The sequence below is a fragment of the Pezoporus flaviventris genome, unplaced genomic scaffold, assembly GCF_033815535.1.
Source record: "Pezoporus flaviventris isolate CSIRO_AGI_PZ_B2104156 unplaced genomic scaffold, CSIRO_AGI_Pfla_v1 ptg000025l, whole genome shotgun sequence".
NCBI lineage: Eukaryota > Metazoa > Chordata > Aves > Psittaciformes > Psittacidae > Pezoporus > Pezoporus flaviventris.
The window spans coordinates 27344466-27366029 of record NW_026892573.1 but is presented as its reverse complement, the minus strand read 5'-3'; the positions used below and the strand labels follow the sequence as shown (position 1 = coordinate 27366029).

Sequence of the window (21564 nt, the reverse complement as noted above, 5' to 3'; positions counted from 1 at the left end):
AATGTAAGATTCATAGATGTAACTTTAGAATCATAGAATAGTTAGGGTTGGAAAGGACCTTAAGATCATCTAGTTCCAACTCCCCTGCCATGAGCAGGGACATCTCACACTAAATCATATCACTCAAGGCTCTGGCCTTGAACACTGCCAGGAATGAAGTATTCACAACCTCCCTGGGCGACCCATTCCAGTGCCTCACCACCCTTACAGTAAAGAAATTCTTCCTTATATCCAATCTAAACTTCCCCTGTTTAAGTCTGAACCTGTTACCCCTTGTCCCATTACTATAGTCCCTAATGAAGAGTCCCTCCCCAACTTTCCCATAGCCCCCTTTCAGATACTGGAAGGCTGCTATGGGGTCTCCATGCAGTCTTCTCTTCTCCAACTTTCTCAGCCTGTCTTCAAACAGGAGGTGCTCCAGTGCCCTGATCATCCTCGTGGCCCTCCTCTGGACTTGTTCCAACAGTTCCATGTCCGTTTTATGCTGAGGACACCAGAACTGCACACAGGTCTACAAGTGAGGTCCCACGAGAGCAGAGTAGAGGGGCAGGATCACCTCCTTCCACCTGCTGGTCATGCTAATTTGGAGTGTAGAGTGTTAAGACCTCTGCAGACACAGGACACACAAAATCCTCAGACAAATTCAGACACAAGAGTAAAAACAACATAAAAATACATGAAGATAGGATAATACAGACAGCATAATGAGGTAATGTGATAGCCAGTGCTCTTAGTATGCTATTTGCCATGCTTTAAGAAGGAGCATAGAGAACAATATCCAAACAAAGACTTAAAGGAGGATGAGACATTTTGTGGATCTTTATAGAAAGCACATTCCAGGCTGCCAAGGGAAACAGTGCTTTGCAGAAATCATATCTCTCCCTGAAACACTCATGGACAGAAGCTTAATTCATGAACATTACTTATTGCTGTTCCTCGTGCTGTGGCACAGAGTAAGGTTAGCATCTCATCTGGAATTAATTTTTCTTAAAAAAAAAAACAAAAATAAAAATCAACAATAAACAAATAAAATGAACCACCACCCAAAACAGTAAAAGAAAATAAGTGTTTATTGGTACTGGTTACAGCTGCTGTGTCTGACTGGAGAGCCCATGTAAATGCCACCGTTAGAACAGTTACGAGAACTACATGCACAGTGTGATACAACCAAAATGAATCTAATCACAGGAAAAGAGGGCAGTGCCCACTGAAGAAAACACAAAGAGTGTAACAGCAAAAGTTTCTAGCTGAAAATTTTGCAACTGTGGTATTGAAAATAATTTAACTTGTAACACTTCAGAAAGATTTTCTACTCCTGAAGATTTTTTTGCAGTACTTTGATAGAACGTGGATTATTAGAGCTGAGGACTTCTGTAAAATTCTTTTCTATCAAAATATTTTTTTCTTTTTCTAAAGTGAATAATGAAAAATTGTTGGTAATCAAGTTTTAAATAAAATTGTGTATCAGTTTCATTAATGAATATCAATCAGTAAAGATATTTTACAAAAATTCTTTTGAATACACGAGCTTCCTGGTTCTTGACCACTGATACTCATTATAAAAACACAACGGCCATGTTTGAATTAGGAATGAAATTATGGTGCAAACCATTACTGCTTATTTTGAAGAGAAATAGGTCCTTTTATCTAACATGTATGAGTCAAGGGTCAGACAATACCCATCTCAAAGAATCAAAAAGGGTATATCTTGAGCTCAGAAACAGCTTCACTCTTTGAGAAATGGAACAGTCAAGCACTGCTTGCTATAGGGAAGGTCTCAGAAAAAAACATGATTATTTCCCTGCCTGGGATCTATATCCTAACCTTAAACAGACTCCTGGGCACTTCACAAGAGAGCTCAGAAGAAAGATGTGTGGTTTCAACTGGTTGATTGGAAGCACCTTGACTGCATTCCTGGGAGTATTCCTTTCTGTACCTCCCAGCTGAAGTATTGTGGCTGAATGAAATGCAGGCTCTGTGATACCTGCTGCCGTTTATTACTGCTGTTGTTCCCAGGGTGCTGCTTTGGCCCTATTGTTTCCAACTGGTTTCAACTGAGGAGTTAATGCTTCGTGGAGTATGAATCATTTAGTCTTCTGGCTACAAGAGCACAACCAAAATGAAATAGCAAACTGTCACAGGGCTCCTGGCTGCCAGTAGCTGAAATTGGCATATTAAGTTCAATGTAGTGTAAAATAATGGGGGGAGATGATTAGAAAACACTAATTACCTTCACCCAAGCCCTTGTACTGGGAGATCCCCCATGACAAGAACTTATGGAGCAGGAAGAAGTAATTAGATTTCTGACAGAGCAATTGCTGCATAAGTAATTAAGCTATCTATTTTCTTATTATTGCTACATAAGATCAGTTAAAGATCTTATAGTAAAAGATACATAAACCTTCTCAAATGTTTCATCTGTGAGATGACAGCTTCGGAAGTAATTTTGCCTTTGATTTTTGTCTTGAAAGAGAAAAAGCAACTCTGTTTTCGTTATTTTCTTCTTTTATAAGGTGATTTCAAGTAATCAGCCATTGAACAAACCAGACAAACAACCTGCAGTTAGGGTTTTGGTTTCTGGACATTCACTAAACCACAACACACCTCTATGCAGGAGTTTCTACATGTTTGCATAAATATCGGTGGTCAGAGCAAGTTATCAAATGCCACATTTTAGTGTGTTACTTCTGCTTAACCACCTGCAAAATCTCTATTAAGTGTACAGCTAATGTCAAGCCCTGCATTTTGTGACAGTCATCCTTCTCAAGATATTGCTGAGCTGACAATACACTACAGTATAATTTTCATCACGTCAGAAACGCTCAGGTAAAATCAGGTTATGGATGGTTAATGTGCATCTTTTTTTGTCACTCAGACAAAACCTCTGGGTGATGCACATTTGGCTATGAAAAGTGAACTGATTTAGCCAAACCCTGAAACCTCTGAACACATGCAGAGTTTGGAAAATGGTTCAAACAGGAACATATTTAACTTTTGCTTTTCTAACTGCTAGGGTATGAGGAATAGTTTTCCTTTTGGTGTTCATTGGTAGAACTATATTAAAAATCAGTTCAGCAATCATGGTTAAAAAGGGTCAGCATCCCAGATTAACATTGATTTGTATATATCAGCTCTTAAAGACAAAGAATGTGTAACAGCATGCTAGTTAAAATGTATTAAATCACCGTGCTTTATATCTATACGTTTTTCCAGGATAAGATAACTTACCCATTATGATTCAGCCAGTCTCCACTTCCTTTCTTGCTACTAACCAGCATGAATAAAGGTTGAAGAATATGACCCTTTATTAAATATAGATTTTAGTTTATTAACTTTGCATTTCTAATTAAAGTACTCCTCATTTGACCCATTCTGTTATTACATTCTGTCCCATTTTGTCTTTCCAATTAATAGGAAAAAGATCAACAGAAATCAGCTTGGGCCCCATTCCTTGAAAGAGTCCATGGCTTTTTTATCTGCTCTTCCTGAAAGCAGAATATTCTTGCCAAGATTTATAATGTCTTTTCAAGGCAGTAGTGTACTAAATTCCACCACAGTGTTTAGAGACTTTTGGTATTTCATCCACGTTGTCAGTCGCCTTCAGCCTTAACCTCTGGAGACATAACAGCTTCACTAGAAACTATCAATTCAGCCATAGTGAGTGGGAAATGCACTATTCTGTGTGCTACTTCGGCATAATAATAGAGTGATAGAAAAATGAATTACACCACAAGTTTACAAATGAGAAGTTTTCATTACTCCAATATTCTTCCATAATCACTCAGCAGTGTCAGTGTGATGGGTTCCTTGGTATAAATCTCTGATGTATGGGTAACGTTTTTATGTTCATATATTTGGGGTGGTTTAAGTACAACTAAATCACCTCAAATGTGGAGTTAGAGAAAGCATCTCCCTGCTTTTTTGATTCCCATTTTCCTTCTCCAACAGAAAAATGGAGCGCATATAACAATAGCCACAAAGCTGGGACAAGGGAATGAATACTGTCCTAGTGGTCCCCTATTTATTTCCCTTTATCTACCACACACTTTTCTCCCACTATCTACACAAAGAACTTCCTTAAGTAAGACGCAAACAGAACTGATGGCAGATTTGCTGAAAGAGGAGACTGTTCCTGGACCACGTGATCTGGAACAGATGGTTGTCATTGGGAAATGGTAACATGGAGCTACAAACCCCTGGATCTTCCTCTTTCATAAATACCTTCTCTGTATCCAGGCACAAGTGTGTGGTTTGTGTGCGCGCAGTGAGTCACTGATCCTAGGTGCAGATTCTGGGAACGATGCAGATAAATCATAAAAAGAAAAGAAATGGGAAATAACACACCAACATACTACAGAGAAAGATAGTAGGAAGGAAACAGCTTTTACCCTCTAATCAGTATCTTCCAGCAAATGTCTATTTGTCACCATGTTAATTTTAAAGGAACAGAAATAGGTATGTTTTTTTGGTTTTTTTTTTTCTGACAAACATATGCCAAGCATTTAATGGAGATATCATTTTAGCTTCTGTTAACTTCATTAACCAAAAGTCTATACCTGTTGTAAAGATCAAAAATTCTCACGTTAATACAAACTTTCATCCTGTTCTGACCACTTTTAAATCTTTCTAGGAATATACACCAGATCACACTTTCAGTCTTAGTTTTAATGTTTTAAATAGTTTCTTTTTATCATGTAGCCTACACAGAATGTTGGAATGACACTGCTGGAATTTAAGTTCTTAATTTCTTTTCACTTCTTGCATTCTCTCTTCTCAAGCTTAAATACGTTCTCTTTGTTCCAAGAGTATTTTTAATTTCTTTTCTTACCCATGAAAGAGTGTCTTTCATCCTCAAAATAGGCTCACCTCCGGAAATTCTCTGTAGGTGTAGCCTATCACTCTCAGAAGACGTTTTGAAGAGAACAATCTTAAGTGAGCCACACACAGATTTCTCCCATTCTGTGTTTTGATAAGCTGTAGGATAGAGTAGAGCTTTGAAGTCAAAAGTAAAATTAGAAGCTTATATTTCTTCAGAGATGCACCCACAAATGGATGCAATTTCCCAGTAGTGCCAGTGACTTGATTTTATGCAGAACTGCAAGTATGGATCTGTTGGCAATGTAGAGCTGTCTTTGAAATTGTCTCACTATCTGTTTTTTAACTGTGTAGATCATCTCATGGATTTGTCCTTTTGCAATGAAAATAAATTCTATATAATGCTTCAGGATTCTTTGCCACCTCTTTTTCTGTGCTTTTCCCCAAGTCTTATTTCCACTGGTAGAATAGAAATCTCATGTCATTTCAAAATGTAAAACATGTTTTCCTTTCATACCGAAAGTTGTCAAAGCAGATTGAGGGTAAGCATAAGTCTTCAAATATATAAATAGTAGTCTTAGAAAGGCAGTCTTAAAACTGCTTGTCTTGTTCACATGAACAGGACAAGAAGTAATGGGCTTAAAAACCCTTTATAAAGGTAAGTTAGACATTAGGAAGAGTGTAAGGAGTACTTAAGCATAGAAAACAGTTGCCTGGGGAGGCTGTGGAATTTTTATCTTTAAAAGATTTGAAGCAGATCCATCCAAATGTGGCTCAAACATGAATTAGATAGAGATGAAGTTGCAGTGTTGAAGTGATAGGCTTGAGTTGTGTTTTCCTAGGCACTGACATTTCCTGCAGTGCTAAGGTACAGTTCTACTCAGGTGTATTGACTGCTGAAGCTACCTTCATTTGGTTGTTAATGCCAGCCCTACAAGAGAAAGATCATATCCCTCAGGGAGTAAATAATTTAATTGGACACAGTCATGATTTGTCATATTATGAGAAGGATATATCCATTATCAATGTCAACTCATTATTTGTTTCCTATTGAACAAGACTGCCTATTGAGCTCACTGAAGTAGTGTTGCTTTACGGTAGCACTTTCAGAATCAAAAGAGCTTGGAGCCTCATAGTCCAAATGGCAACGCAGATACATAGTAAAATACAGTGTCTGGCCTGAGTTATTCACTGTTTGAAGTAGTCATGAAAGACAGTTACAGAAAAAAACTGAAAACATATAAATGTAGTAACACATGCAAAATCACTAATTAATATAGTGCCAGTACTAACATTAAAGCTCCTATCTCCTAGGACTATGCTCTGCATTCATGACCTACCCCTGTCTGTAGTTCTTCCTTTTTATCATAGAAGTGCATTGCACAAGGGCTTCTCTTGCAAAGACACCATCTTTGATAGAGGAGGTTCATGAATTATAGGATCTTAACATCCTTTCCAACCCTAACTATTCTGATAGTGCTGACCTGCAGATCAGTTGTAGATTTAAGAATGCTCTGGGCAAACTTTGTTCCCTCCATCCTGGCTTGGTGTCACTTTTTCCCAATCATCTGCTGTTGGCCACTTCCAGAAACAACATTGATTTGGTGGACCTTTGAGCTGACCTGATGCCACCATGTTTATTTTCTGATGTTATGTTTTCAGATGTGTAGGACCTGGATTTCCTTTCAAAGACATCTTTATCCCTTATTGACATAAACAGATAGTGTGCTCACTTGCAAATATGCACACTGGGAAGTTCTCTGATGCTTGACACCATGTCACACCCACACACACCCCAGGAAAGATACAGCATTCCTGCAAGAGCAAAACGAACATTCTTCCAAACATGCTGAGAACTAACTCCCATTCCCCACTACTTCATCCATATAAGTGACTGTGAAATTGGACTGCAATATGCAATACTTATGGGAAACGGGTCAGGTGGATACAAAAAAAAAAAACAAACCCCAAAAGATTTTAAAGAGAGACTGTAAGATTAAGAAACAGCCTTGGCCAGTCACTCCACTGCTTCCACTGCATCACGATACAGCTGGGGGTTGCTATTGCTCACCTTGTAGGTCTCTGAGCTACCAGACCGCCAGGCAAATGGAGATCACAAAGCTCCTTTTCAAAAGTTATTCTTTACCCTCTAGTCTGCTTTAGCTCTAAAGATACTGTTTGGATAGAGGAGGGGAGACAGCTTTTCACTTCCCTAACCTCTTTTACAACTCCAGAAAAGCAAACCTTTGTTTTACTGTTAAGTTCTTTGTCTTTTGGGTAGCAATGAAGATTCTGACTTAATGCTGCTAATTGTAGTGCATTTAATTGCTAGGTATAATATGATAGCTGCTTCCTTGTGCTACACATTGATGCCTGAACAAGGGAACCGAGATATAAATAAATGAGACAGTTTCCTTAGTGGAAATTGCATTCAGGTGAGGCTGCAGCAAGCTTCTACCTACTGTGGATTGGAGAAGAAAAGAACAGGCTTTTCATATAGGCTGGGCCTGCATGACTGTGCTCTGAAGGTATTTTTTCACCTATTTTGTCCCTGTAGAATAGATTTTTGCACTTATATTACATTTAGCTTCCACACTTTTGTCCAAGGTTATCCTGTTAGAACTATTCCAGATAGAAGAATTTTGGCTGATTAATTTTTCCCTGAAGCAGCAGAAATAACCAAAAATGAATTTAGAGCATATTTCAGCTCTGCAAAATTTCATATCCTCATTTATTTTACAAGAACTTCACCAGTTGTGCTTGTACAAACAGAAAAAGGCACTTTAACACACACAACCCAGCTTTCCCTACTTTCAGAAAGGAAATTACATCCTCTGCAGTGAGATTTTCTTCATCCAACAGACACTTTTACAAGTCTCATGAAAGATCTCTTTTTAAATTATTGAAAAGAACTCATTTCCCACAGATCATCTATCTTTAATTTTCCTTCAGCAATAGTTGCCCTTTTTGGTTGCTAACCAGATTTTCTTCATATATTGCTGAGTTTCCTATCAGCCAAATTACTCTGGAGACTTCTTGGAACTAATGGTCCTTCACATTTTATTCTATGTCCTCATATCTACTACTCACCCTCTACTTAGCTCTTTTTGCTGCAATATCTGTGGGACTCAGAATCAATAACAATTTCCTCCAATCCACCTCTTCAGCAGTAAGCTGGTTTCTTTTCTTAGGAGAGATGATTTGTTCAAGTCACAGAATACATGCCCTATTCTGAGGTGAGTGGGCACTGTTTCACTATGTCTTTTGCCCTCCTGCAGAGCCTCACTCAAATCACTTGCGATCATCACACTGTTAGAACTGGTGTCTTCCCCTTAACCACCTTCAGCTGGATATGGCCTGCACATGATGGCTTGCTCAGAGGCACAATCTGAGACATCCCGAGGCACAGTCTTTTGCAGAAAGAACAGAGTGAAATGTGGTTCTAAATCTTTCCAAGGACATTTAAGGACACATTCATCAAGTCCTGATTGCACTTCAAAGAAACTCTGTGGGATGCCTTGTAGCTCCAGATTTCCCATTCCTTTGCTGCAGGTATCGTAACCAAGACACAATTTTATATCATTTCTCTAAACCCTTGACTGAATAAGTATCTAAGAGCCATGTGGAGATTGAATCAGACTGGCACATTTTGGACATGTTTCTCCAACTGGACAGCTGAAAAGCAGAGCCCCTACTAGAATCTAAGAAAACGTTTCTGTCTAGAAGTCTAAGTAATTCCTTGCATATCAATGCTGCCACTGGAATGCCATTTGGAAGATGGAAATATTGATGATTTTATCTCTATATACTTCTTCTTTCCTTTCTCCTTTGCCTTCTCCTCTCTTTAAAATAGGAAAAGTCCTCCTGTTTTCCATTTGGAGTGACAAATTCTTTGCAAAATTTCTATCTTCTGCTCTGTAGGTGTGTACAATAATTACTTTTATACTGTTAAATAAACTAACTGAGGGGAAGTTCTTTTGTTTGCAGGTAAAAGGCATGCAAGGCTTGCATCCTAACATTCTTCTACTCCAAAACAGAGTAGCTGTTGTATGTGCCTAATAGTTTCTATTGTATAATAAAAAAATCATGTGACCTGGCACAAATATATTTAATCATTCCAAGACATGTTTTGGACTACTTGTAGATGAAAAGCACCTGATAAAATTATCACTGGAGAGAGTTATCACAGAGGTTTTATCCAAACATCAGAAACTATCAGTTAAGAAGAACAGGATGAAGACATACATACAGCATGAAAGAAAATTTCAGCTATTGGGGCTGACTATTACATAAAATGAGGGACAGCTGAAAATCTCCTACAACTAAAGTGTTTTTGTGTAAGCAACTGAAACTCTGTGTTTCCTTCTGAAATATGGTCCAAAGTTATTCTGCTATGCAAACATATTATTTATTTTCTAACAAATTTTAGCCATAATGGTATCTCCTGGCATATAACCTGTGGATGATGGAAGCAGTTAAGAACAGCTGAAGAAACCCATATCTCTATTAAGTTGAATAACCATTAGGTTAAAATAACAACTTCATTTTTCATACGTGAATGTCAGCACACTCACCTTTTTATTTGAGGCTAAGTCCAATACTTCAAGGTGTGTTAAGTGTTTGTAGAGCATTTAAAATGTTTTCCAGGAATCAAAGAACTCCGAAATGCTACAGTCACTAACATCTTGCCATCTTTCACCTCTCACAGACAGGCAATGCAATTTGAGGACTACATAGTACGTCAAGAGTGGAGTGTTTATTGAAGGATATATTTTCTTCTTCCCTTGGGGCTATACAGGGAGATTTATTTATACACACTCTCCTTGGTCACTCCATTTTCTGTTTATCTGAGCGTAAAACAGGTGCTATGAACCCATAACTTTCAAAAACCTCTGTAATTTTTCACCATGTAGGATTGGAAATGTTAGACTATCAGAAATGGAAAAAAAACCACAACAACCAACCCAATAAAAAACTACAAAAACCCAACAAAAAAAACTAAGAGGAAGTGGAAATGTTACTTTCTTGTGTTTTCCCATAGAGCTACTGTGCGGCTTTGCGAATTAATTCTCTTTGCGCATTTGAAGATAAAACAAAATCCTTTCTCTACAGAACAAGGAGGAAGCAAAATGCATTTGTGGAGTAGCAAATATGTATTCGTTAGTAGATGAAGTTTTCCGTGTTAGCCCACTGCATTTCAGCAACAGGCACTCTCCCTACACTTGGAATGATGCTTTAAACCTTCTCAGTTGAATAGGCAGCCCAGAGCAACTCCAGGATGAGAACATGAATAAAAGCCGAAATCCTATCCTAGTCCATTTTCTTGCTTAGCTTCACAAGAGAAATTAGTTGCATGAGCCTTCTTTTATTTCAGATGTAGCTCTTTCCCCCTTGAGTGCTCTGAACCATCTATTCTTTTCAAAATCTCTGTAAGTGACTTTTTCTCCTACATAAGTGATGCACAAAAAAGTCCCCAACATAATCTGCTTGTAAGAGTTAGATTTGTCGATGTCACATCCATCCCAGGTCAGCGCCTTAGGCTGTTCTCCACAGAACCCACCAACAAGCCTAGCTCTGAACCAACAGTTAAATGTTTGTAGCCAACAGAGCCAAACAGCTGAAGCCAAGAGGACACATACTACATCAAAGGTCTGGAAAACAAAGCTTTAAATCCCTACAGGAATTCAGGCCATCAAAGGACAATGACAATATTGACATGTGTCCCATCTACATCAAGAAGTCTTTCTGCAGGTTCCCTCCTTTTCTTTCTACTCTGCTGTGAAACCCAGAGATTATCGCATGGCAGAAGGACAACATTTTCCTGTAAGAATTTACATTTTTGTGGAACATAACTGCTCCATGACATCCCACATTCTGCATGAGTCTTGCTGCACTGCAGGGCCATAAAACAACCAGCTCTCCTGACTAAGGGTGACTCAAAGCCAAACAAAAGTCCTCGGTAGACAAAACTAGTTGTTTTATTTCTGGCTTATAGCTGGTTTTAGTGCCAAATCTGAACTAAATCTATTGAAAGGAGATAGCAGGCTCCTAGATCCTTATGATCTCTAAAGTGCAGAGCTGTATGTAGAGACACTACATCACTCCAGCTGTTCTCAGCTGTCTGGTGCAGCCATATGAATGATCTGGTTGGGTGACGATGAGTGCAATTAGTTTACATCTGTACTCAATAGCTACTGGCTGGGGACAGGTTAACCTATATCTGAGTAGCCATTTCTCAACCGTTACCTTGAAATCTCTGCTAATGGATAAAAAGTGTAGAAAAAACACCTATTCCAGTTCATGTGCATTATTTTCACAAATTGTTTAGTACTGACATGGACACACATAAATTGGTCTGACATAATTAAGGATTTTTGTTTTAACTTGGAACAGTTTACAGCTTAGACTTTTGAGAGAGGATATCACTTTCAATTTACTGAATGGAAGTCATATGCTGAATAACAGCTTTCTTATAATTAGGCATGACAGCTCTGGCTGTAGTTAGAAACAGGTATTTTTCACTGAAAATAAGCAAATCCACTTCCCTCTAGACCTTTCTTTTTTGAAGAGCTAAGCTGTATAGCTCCATTCTTATTCACAATCATCAGTCCCTGAAGTCCTTATTTATAAAAGCATCTCCTAGGACTAAATTTAGCAGTGCTATACATAAACAAATTCCATACAAAATTGCGTGTGATTTGGAGTCTGGAGGAATTAAGGGCCAGCATATTTTTCGAAAATGATGCTTATGTGCTTTTAAATTTGGGTGCTACTGCAGAGATTTGACAATTTCTTGTGTTTAAGATAAAAGAAAACAACAAAGGTCCTGTAGCATTAGCTAGAGAGAGTGGAGGTGGCATTTGATCTGCTTTACTCTAAAACACTGGCAAGTAGGCATTTCCACCAAAGCTGGTCATAAGGAGGGTCTTTGTAAAAGCCATTTTGTGGTCAAAACATCATTTTTTCTCATCTCTCTTAGGTCCGCTTGTTGAATACATGGCAAACACAAAGATCCCATTAGGTTTACATCAGTATCTTTGATTTTGTTAGCCGAGGGTCTTTTTCTGCTGTGTGAACACATCGGAGGCAGTTTTTCTTTCTCTCATTGCCAGTTATGGAAGGAACTACTGATATCACTGATCTGAGAGAAAGAATTACCTATGTATTGCCTTTAGGACAGTATGCACATGTCAGCATATTGGCTCAGGAAGAAAAAACGATGCTTAACAAACTTTGTCTTGGGGAGATCTATTTCAGGTGCACCCAGAGGCCGTATCAGCAATTCTTAGCACACTTACTCAAAATAGATGATACAGATCAAACATTTGTGTGTCATCTTTCCCTTATACAATTCTATTAAGACTGGCCAAGCAGCTTTGAGTTTGCCTGGCATGTCATGAGAATAGTGCATGTCTTTGTAGATTATGTACCATTATGACATGGCTGACGTAGCTTTCTGTCCTTTTACCATGAGTATGTGCTTTGCGTATGCTTGACTGGACTGCTCTTATGGTATTTTGCCCTGCTCAGTGAAAAGGCTGGGTATAAGTGCACGGCATTACTCACCTGCCCAGCAGCAAAAACTCTCCGGCCAGTCCCAGGCGCCTCATAGCCATTAAGAGACCTCTCACAGTCATGCCTTCACAGAAGCAGGCAACCACTCTTGCCTTGGGCAGATGGCTCCGAAGCTTTCGTAGCAGCTTGTCAAAGCTCTGCTCACCAGCGTTGCTATAGATCTTGTAGGAATGCGCAATGCAGATGCCTTCCTTGGCTGCCATGTCTTTGAAAGCTTCCATTCCACTTTCACCATAGTTTCCTAGATACAAACAGAGACACATATGCATGTACTAAAATTTCAAGAAGCTTTTCTTGCTTTGGAAACAGAAAATATTTTAAAGAATATGCAGCATATCTGCACAGTGATCAGTGTATCAATCTTAACAAAAGAGCATTAACATTTTTATCAATTACATTTTCAAGTCATGATCAACAAATTGTCTTGGAAACCTCACTTCTGCCTACATCTCTGCTGAAACCAAATACCATTAGGTACCTCAATACCTGTAAGGATCTGGTCCACAAGGTGTACAACAATGTATGTATAAATTGCAATCTTTTCTGATTCTCTTGACTGAATGTGGAAAAGTTCTTTGGGGTTTACTTCAGGAAAGTTAAAAATGTACGTTCAGAATGAATTTTTAGGTGTAATATTTTAAATATAAGCAAAATAAAACAATGATTCCTAACAACATGACTTTGTTCATAATTCAACCTGAAAAGCAACAAGTTTTTAACTATACTGAAAGATAAAAATTATTCAGTTGAAGAAAAATCTTCTGGAGAATAAGCAGCAAAATTGAGGATTAGCATTACAGGGATCACAAGATCACAAATGAGCTAAGAATACTTCTGTGTGGATTTTGGTTGGTTGGTTGTTGGTGTTTTTTTTAATGAAATATCTACCAACCCAACAGGCAAAACTTCAGATTTTCTTTCAATCTTCTCTTATGGGATAAACTGGTAATAAATATTAACATAGGTACATTATTGTTCTTAAATGTGTCTCACCATAGAAAATGTCTTCATTGCCAGGCCTACATAAAAGTCACTGTGGGTGTACTGATGCCACTGACAATCATCCTGACCAGGATGTCTCTAGTTTTTCTGGTTGCCTGTGCTCCTCCATCTGGCTGTCTAAATCTGTTTCATGTCTCATTTAAAGAAGGAGGCCTTTGAGGCAGGAAATCCTTCTCCAGAATATTGCCTTAACCCCTCAGTAATAGTAATAGAAACACACTCAGTAAATTAATAAGACTGAGAGTGCTAAAGTAATGATGTTTCAGGGAACTGCTGATCCTTCACTTATTTCTGTTAGTTTACAAATTGAAGGATCCATAAGGAAAACACTTTTACCAACATAGTTACAAGAATATAAGCACAGCAACAATGAAAATGCATGTGAAGCAGTGAGAATATAAAAAATGGATTTGGACTGTTATCTGTTTTTGTGACCTTGGACATTTGGAGCCATCAAGTATTCAGATTGCCCACCTGGGGTGCTGTTCCTGTTGCTCTGAGGCTAGAGTTTAAAGTCTGTATCATGCTTAGCACTGTACATGAATATGAAAACAGTATTGAACTTGATGCTCTTGCAATATGAATAGCCAAAAGAGACAAGGAGCAGAAGAAAGGAAACACCATTGTCTTTGTTTCACATTATTCTGTGATTAGGAATGAATCACTGAGACCTTGAAATTTCCAAATGGCATCCAACCAGAATGGCAATGTGAATGGAGAAATCCTTAGCTAATATGATGTTCATTTTCCTCTCTGCTGTGCTTAGGCCTGATGGAAAACCCATTACTATGCAAATTGTGCCTGGACAAAATGTCATAGGATTCTTAAATTCAGTTGTTGCACTGCTACCTGGGAGCTGTAGAGCAGGAGCCCAGTGCTTCCCTATGTGTCACCCTCTTAGGGCAAACTGTGCTTCCTGTAATATGTAAGCATCAGGTGATTCCATTGAGACACTGAAGCAGTTCAGCTAGAGGTTGAAAATGTGGTGCTTCTTGAAAGATGCAACCTCAGAAGTCAGTCTGAAGGAAAAATGGGGGTCAATCACATGTAACTCCCACCATTCCCAAAGGCCACCTAAAGTAAGCTGTTTGACAGGAAATACACTATTTTGTTTAATTTTTTTGTCATTTAGGTCTATCTGGATCAGCATTAAACGTTCTGTTTCACTTTTCCTAACAGAAAATAAATAACAGAAAACAAAAAGGAAAAAAAGAGACCATATCAAATTTTGCCATAGAAAATGAAAATTTGAGGTAAAGCTGTCCCACAATATATCTCAAAGATACTGGAATTTTGAAGGCTTCATTTTCTGCCAAAAAGCTGTCAATGATAAATTCCTGGTCAGGTGTAACTGACTTACAGACCTGGATCTCTTCAAAGTTCCAGATACCGCAGTCTTTTCTTGAGCATGTTGTAAGTATACAAACTGTTACCCTGATGTTTTCTATAAAGCTGAGAATAGGTTTAATTACACCTCCGAAAAGCAGTAGGTCTTGCATTGAATACAAAGCGCATTAATTCTTTTCAAGTCAAATCAAGGCTGCTCAGGCACAAATGCCATGGTCTCATCATATGTCAAACAGGGAGATTTTGTGAAACCATACAGAAAGCAGTGTGTCATCCAAAATGAGGGGAAATATATTAAACTACCAAGGCTACTTAGTAAAGTGTGGTGTTCTCAACATTTGGAATGAAAACATCCTGGCAGTCCAAATCTGAGAGTGACTGAGTTCTCCAATGGGGAAAACTATAGCTGTATGGCATGAGCTCAAGGGAGATTTGATGAAAACAGAAATCAGCTTTTCTTCAAGACACGCACAAATACACCAGTGGAGCTCTTGTCATGATCGTTGCTGATTAAACTCTACTTAATTATTCATAGTGAATTCCCCTGTTGTGCAAGAGGTTTAATGAGGTACGTATATTTAATTTGAGCTATACTGTCGGGATAATGGACACTCCTTGATGGAAAAAGAAAACCTTTTCTATTAAACTCCTTTGCACCACATATTAGGATGACTTCTGTGAAAAAACTGCATGTGTTTGAAGGGAATGAGAATGGGGACCTGGGTAAATTGTATTACATTGTTTGCTTAAGGATGAGATGTGAGGTTCACAATGGAAGAGCATCTCCATGCTTTCTGTGCAGAACTAGACTCCTCATGGACATTTGATTCTCGAACTGTGGCATACCCATTGTAGTACCCCCAAAGCTACCACAGCAGGAACAAGTTTCCATTGACACGACAGTTCCCACACTTCAGCTAGGTCTATGTCACAAGGAGAAAGATAAAAGAACTTTACTGCTTGTGCACATGGATGGACAAAGTGGGGATTTAGGAAGCCTGACTCTGAGAAGGAGTTTGTAGTTTCACTTCCAAGTGAAAATTAATTCAGAACTGCTAAGCCGGAATGAAAGCAACGTCTTCTGTGAGTCCCCTGTGATGGAAGCTGCCCACATCCTGGCAATTTATCCAAGTAGCTATTTTTTTCCACCTCTAAAATTTAAAGAAAACTCCCAAGGAAAAACTAAACAGAAGGAAGGGATTGGTTTATTTTTGCTTGGCTAGTTCCAGTTCCAGAAAAGACTCAGCAAATAACACAAGGTGCAGCTGAAGTATGATCAATCTCTACTCAGCTCCTCCTCCACCTTCAGACCTCCCCATTTCAGCATTTGGAAAACGGTATCCCTGTACTGTGACCGGTTCTGCTGTAGGAGGTATCACAGTTTTTTACTGGATGTTCATCTCCCCTTGTCTATCGACAAGGTAATCAGAGCTGCTTGCTGTTGAAGGCTTCTGTAAATACACCTTATACTCATGGCAAAAACTGGCAGCTGGATTCTTTGCAAATGCCAGCCTGAATCCTGCATGTTGCCTACCTGAACATCTGGCCCTAAACCTAGTTCAAAACTTACTTGTATATGTCTTTTCATGTGCAAAACCAAATCTGATTGCATCACCATGTAAAAGACATGTATCCCTGCTTTGGATCTAGAATTTTGTTCAAAACTCAAGCATATGCATCCCCACCTACAGTCTAACTACAACGATCTGTTGGTTCCATTTCCCATGAATCAGTATTAGAAACTATTAGGAAGATTAAAAAGAACAGATTGTGCTTTTTTTCCAGATGAAGCTTAATATAGCACAGTACACAAAAATACTTGAATCTAATGGAAAAGGGTCAGGCAAACTGCAGGCTACTCCTGCTGCTCCTCCTGACCAGTGGTTGAGCCAATTAAACTAACTAACCATAAACTGTTAAGATCTTATCTATATTACACAGCAAACTAACAAGGCTTTTAATCTTAAAATAATAAACAAAATACACTGACATCTGCTTTATCACATTAAAGGTTATCAATAAGAGATTAAAAGTCCCTACAGCCAAACAGAATAATGAACTCTGTTTTCTTCTGTCCAGAGATTTTTGCAGCATCACATATTTTTTATTAGAAGAGGTTTTTTATCATTAGCTGTAGCTGCACTTGCAAATTATTATCAGGGAATGGTTTGGTTTATAAGGCAGTTTCAGTGAACATAGATGAGAATTAGTCTTTAGGAGATATTTAGGATGTAACATTGCTCCTGGCAGGTCACAGCAAAAATTCACAAAGCAAAAGGAGACTCAAGTGAAACTGCAGAAATGTATTATGTCATTCATTTAGAATCATAGAATCACAGAATGGTTTGGGCTGGAAGGAACCTTTAAGATCATCCAGCTCCAACTCCCTGCCAAAGGTAGGGACATTTTCCACTAGACCAGGTTGCTCCAAGACCCATCCAACCTGGTCTCGAACACTTCCTGGGATGAAGCAGCCACAGATTCTCTGGTAGAGAAGTTACTTTAGCTGGTAATAATCCCACCTAGCACAAAGCATATTTATATAAGTAGAAGTGCTACCATCACTTATGGGCAAGGAAGAGCAAAACACAGGATAATATTCTATGGTGTATCTGAGCCACAGAAAAGAAGCCAAGTCAGGTTACAATTCTCAGTAGATGTTTCTCAGGCAATGTGGGGAATAGATAGCTTCATTTTTTACCAGCTTTCATTGACATCAATAGGATGAACTTTGCCAGAAATACCTGAAAAAAATCTAAGTAGCTATAATTTTTAAAATGCATGTGGGAGTAGTAGAAGATATTTATGTAAGGCAACATTTTGGTTGATTACCAGGATGATCTTCCTGAAAGTCAAGGATACGGGGGTGTTTCCTGCATTGAAGCGTTAGAGGTTTCTTTGTTGCAGTTCAAACTAATCATAGCAAAATACCAATAGCACCAACTGACAGATATTGTCCATATTTAACTGCTTGACTGTATGAATAGGGACATAATAACAAATCCTTTGAGCTCCTACAGCAACAGCGTGCCATTGATATGATCAAAATCACAGCCTCCCTGTTACAGTTTTGTCTGCAAAGAGAGCAAGACAATAGAACATTATTTCATTCTAAAGGGTGCAAACCAAATGAAATCAAATCAAATGTGCCTGAAATTCTGGAGTTGTTTGTGTGATAAAAAACCCTATTATAAACTATTTTCATTTGATCACAATGTTTTATTTAAATTATTTTAAAATAGGATTTGAATGTCTAAATTAAGTATTATGTTAAAAACAGCAAAAAATAAAATTAAAAGCTCATTTTGAAAGCAGCCCATTAAAAAAAATACCTTAAATGAGAATAGTTCCTCAAATAATATTTCGCTTAAACATCTCCAACCAGATCTTTTCCTGAATAAACGTTCAGAGACTGGGCTGTTCAATTATCTGGAGTGCTAGATAGCAAATTCAAGGCCTGTGAGCTCGTTCTTCAGAAGACAGTAAATTTGAAAGTCTGAATTTAATGGAAACACACATATATATACGTACACACACACTTTTGTAAGGATACTACTCTTTCTTGTAAACTAGTCTCTAATATTCTGAACACAAGTAGCCAAATTCTGCCCTGGTGAAAGAACAACTCGGAACAAGTCTCCCTAGGTTTTCCTCAGCATGACACCATGTTGCATTTCCAGTGTCATGGCTCATTTGGAGCTGCACATCAAACCAGCAGTTCTGAAGCTTTTTCATAGGGCTACAGCAGAATTGTGGCACAGAACGTTATGCCACCACGTTGGCAAAGCTCTTGATGAAAATATGTCCTGTTATATACAATCAGGTCTTACACCAGAGTTGTTTTGCTGTGAGGTTATGCTCTTTGGCAGGAATTGCTCAGAAGGTTTATGTTGTTCCTCATGGAGAAGCAAGTGATTATGTCAATGGAAGGTTTCTTCAAAACCTTCTTAAGCAAAGTAGCCAGGCAATGTTAGCTGGTCTTGGAGAGGTATCAGAGAACTAGAAAACAGCAATGGAGCAACACAGGGCAAATATTCCCTCAGTAATTAAGAATGCTACCCACTCTATCTTTAAAATTGCTGTACCTGCCTTCCTTAAGCATAGACAGTCTCAAAGTGATTCAAAGGGCGTGATCTAACAGCTAAGGCCTGATAAGGGACATAAAAAACTGATAACTGCATTTAGGACTTGGTACTTAGCTATCTATCTGATTGTGGAGAACTAATATATCTATTTCTTTGGATGTTTATTTTTTCTATTCAGAGTGAAAGCTGTTCGAAGAGCATTTATCTATTGCTAAGTGTCCATAAAACAGACCCAACTGCCTGTATTCATGGTGACTTGATAGATGAAGATGCTACAAGATGTGTCAATAAAAGGAAGCATTAGTGCCATGGGTATAAGCCTCATTTTGTTTTCTGTGAACAGTTTTGAGATTTTCAGTTATTTACATGTGAAGACAAGAAACATCTTCATAATCTCAAAAATATTAGCTAATAAGAAAAAAAAAAAACCACTTCTAATCCTCTTAAAATTCAATTTAGTCTGATTGAAATAATTTGATGATCCTATAACATTTAATTTCGATACTGACCACTTCATCATTTCATATAAGCCTCATATTACTTCGGTTGATGTAATAAAACCAAGATATGCATTTTGAATTAGGAAAATATTTTCATTTCAAAAATAATGAACTAAACTGTTTTGACATTTAAAAATAAATTCAACATGTTTAATTAAGAAATTAATTAAGCTCTTTTCTGTGAGGTTTTTAAGTTTCAGTTACTCAGTATTTTCCAACCAGAAGTTTTCATACAGAGGTATTTAGACCAGTTTCATTCATAAGGTCTTTGTTTAAGTAACTAATGTTTACATTGTTTTAGGGAAGTAAGACACAACATACACCAAACATAACTGTACTTAATTAAATTAAATACATCTGTTCATTATCTCCTCATCTGAGAGAGTGCAGAAGTATCACTTTGATACCAAAGTTTCTCTTCTCTTTCTCATCTTCTCTTGGCTATTTTGGAATAATAAATGCATTCCTCTTAAGAAAATGATGACCTACTTTCACAGTTTAATGCACCTCACTTCTGTTTATTTTTAAATGATCACTTCATAACTTAAAAGAAAGTCTCATTTAAACACTGCTGCTATGTGAGAAAAGGGAGCAGTCTGGAAACAGCCTTTTCTGTATGCTTCCTTTGATCCATCCTGCTAAGTGGTGTGTCTGCGGCTTTGTGGCCTTGTCCACTGAGCAGTGTTTGAAGTCCTCTGTGATGCTAATGTCTGTTAAAGGATTTTTAAGCTTGACAGCTTTTTCAGGAACCTGCTGCTATCTCTGTCTGCTGCTCCTGGTTTTCAGACTTAGATTAAAAATTTTCTGTACTTTCTGTTTGCAAAATAGCTCGTTCAATCTACCTAACTCTAGGACCGTCCCCTCGGATATTTCCTCTGTCATTTCATCCTTTCATTTCAAAATGAAATCGTTAATGAAAGCACAGCTCCTGGTGGACTCCAGGGATCTTCTTAACTTTTCTTTCATTTTCATTTTTTCGTTTGATTTTCAGATAGAAATGAGGACACATGAGACTGCCAGTACTAGACTGGAGGCTGTTCCTTTCAGAGACAAATACTGTGTCAGAAAGAAGGCTGCAGGGAGAAGCCTGGCTATGAGCCAGTAACCACCTCTTCATTGTGGGTGTAGTGAATCCCCAAGGAATGCAGCTACCTGGGGCTTCTTCACTGGTGTTTGGACCAAGTCCCAGTTCTGGCTTAGGCTATTAATTATATTATATTAATACACATTAGCAACATCTCACTTCTGTATATTCACAACCTGGAACATACCTTCATGTAATATTAATTCTTAATTGTGCTATGGATTGCAGCTGGTCTTTTCTGAAATCCACCTGATGTCCTATTCTGCTGCTGTATTTAAGCACTACAAGAAGTCATCAAGGGAAAAAGAAACATAATTCAGGGATTAGATAGATTCTGAAGGCCTTCAATTCATCTTTTGAGTCTCCTGGTAAGCCATTCTCTTCTCTTTTATTTCTTAGTGTATGAAATGGAGGTAAAAACATTTTCCTGACAATGGTGGTGTGAGAATAAATGTATTATAGCTTGAGAGAATCAGATAAGTGCAATAATGAGGGCTACATTTATGTTGAGCAGACTGAATGACAACTTATAATTTTGCCTCACAAAAACTTGCATTTTAGTTGTAACAATAACTATATTGTGCTTATTATAGCAACAATCACTATCTAACATCTGTTTTAATAATAACACCCAATATTTTCCACAGAAATTGTAGACGATGACATGACTACTCCAAAGAAAGCACTTTAATTTCACTTCTTCAGCTGATCATGCACATTCATATCAGCAAGTCCATTTGGTACAAGAGTGGGTTTCATGACTCCTGATCTGAACTCTAATTATTCATGGATTTCTGATAGACCTCACTCCTTTCAGAGTAGTACCCGGAAGGCAGTTCCATGCATTTCCCTGGAGTGCTTGTCAAAAGATTTTGAGGGGGATAATATGAAGTTTCTTGGGGCATATTAATAATTCTTTCAGTATACTGTGTAGGATGAGAAGGCCTATAATGTGTGACTAACTACTTTCTTGGAGATAGTCTTATTTTAAACGCTTATTGGGTAATTTTTTCCTCTTGGTGGGTAGTAAAGATTGAATCTTAAGAATATTTGAAAAGTGTTAGGAGTACAGGTTGACTTCGAATTCTAACTTCAGAGGATATTACCAAATAGGACACTACCATCCTTAGCTTTTGGATGCAGAAACGAAAGAAGG

The 21564-nt window shown here is 38.0% G+C and overlaps 1 protein-coding gene across 4 annotated transcripts in view; it reads right to left on the bottom strand.

The window, feature by feature from the left end:
* GRM5 (glutamate metabotropic receptor 5) overlaps nt 1–21564 on the bottom strand; it is a 255510-nt gene that overhangs the window by 120648 nt on the left and 113298 nt on the right. For all 4 annotated transcript variants that reach the window (XM_061457941.1, XM_061457940.1, XM_061457943.1 and 1 more), the window contains one exon: nt 12382–12631. In XM_061457941.1, the coding sequence (XP_061313925.1) occupies nt 12382–12631 (250 nt within the window). The remainder of the gene's footprint in view (nt 1–12381; nt 12632–21564) is intronic.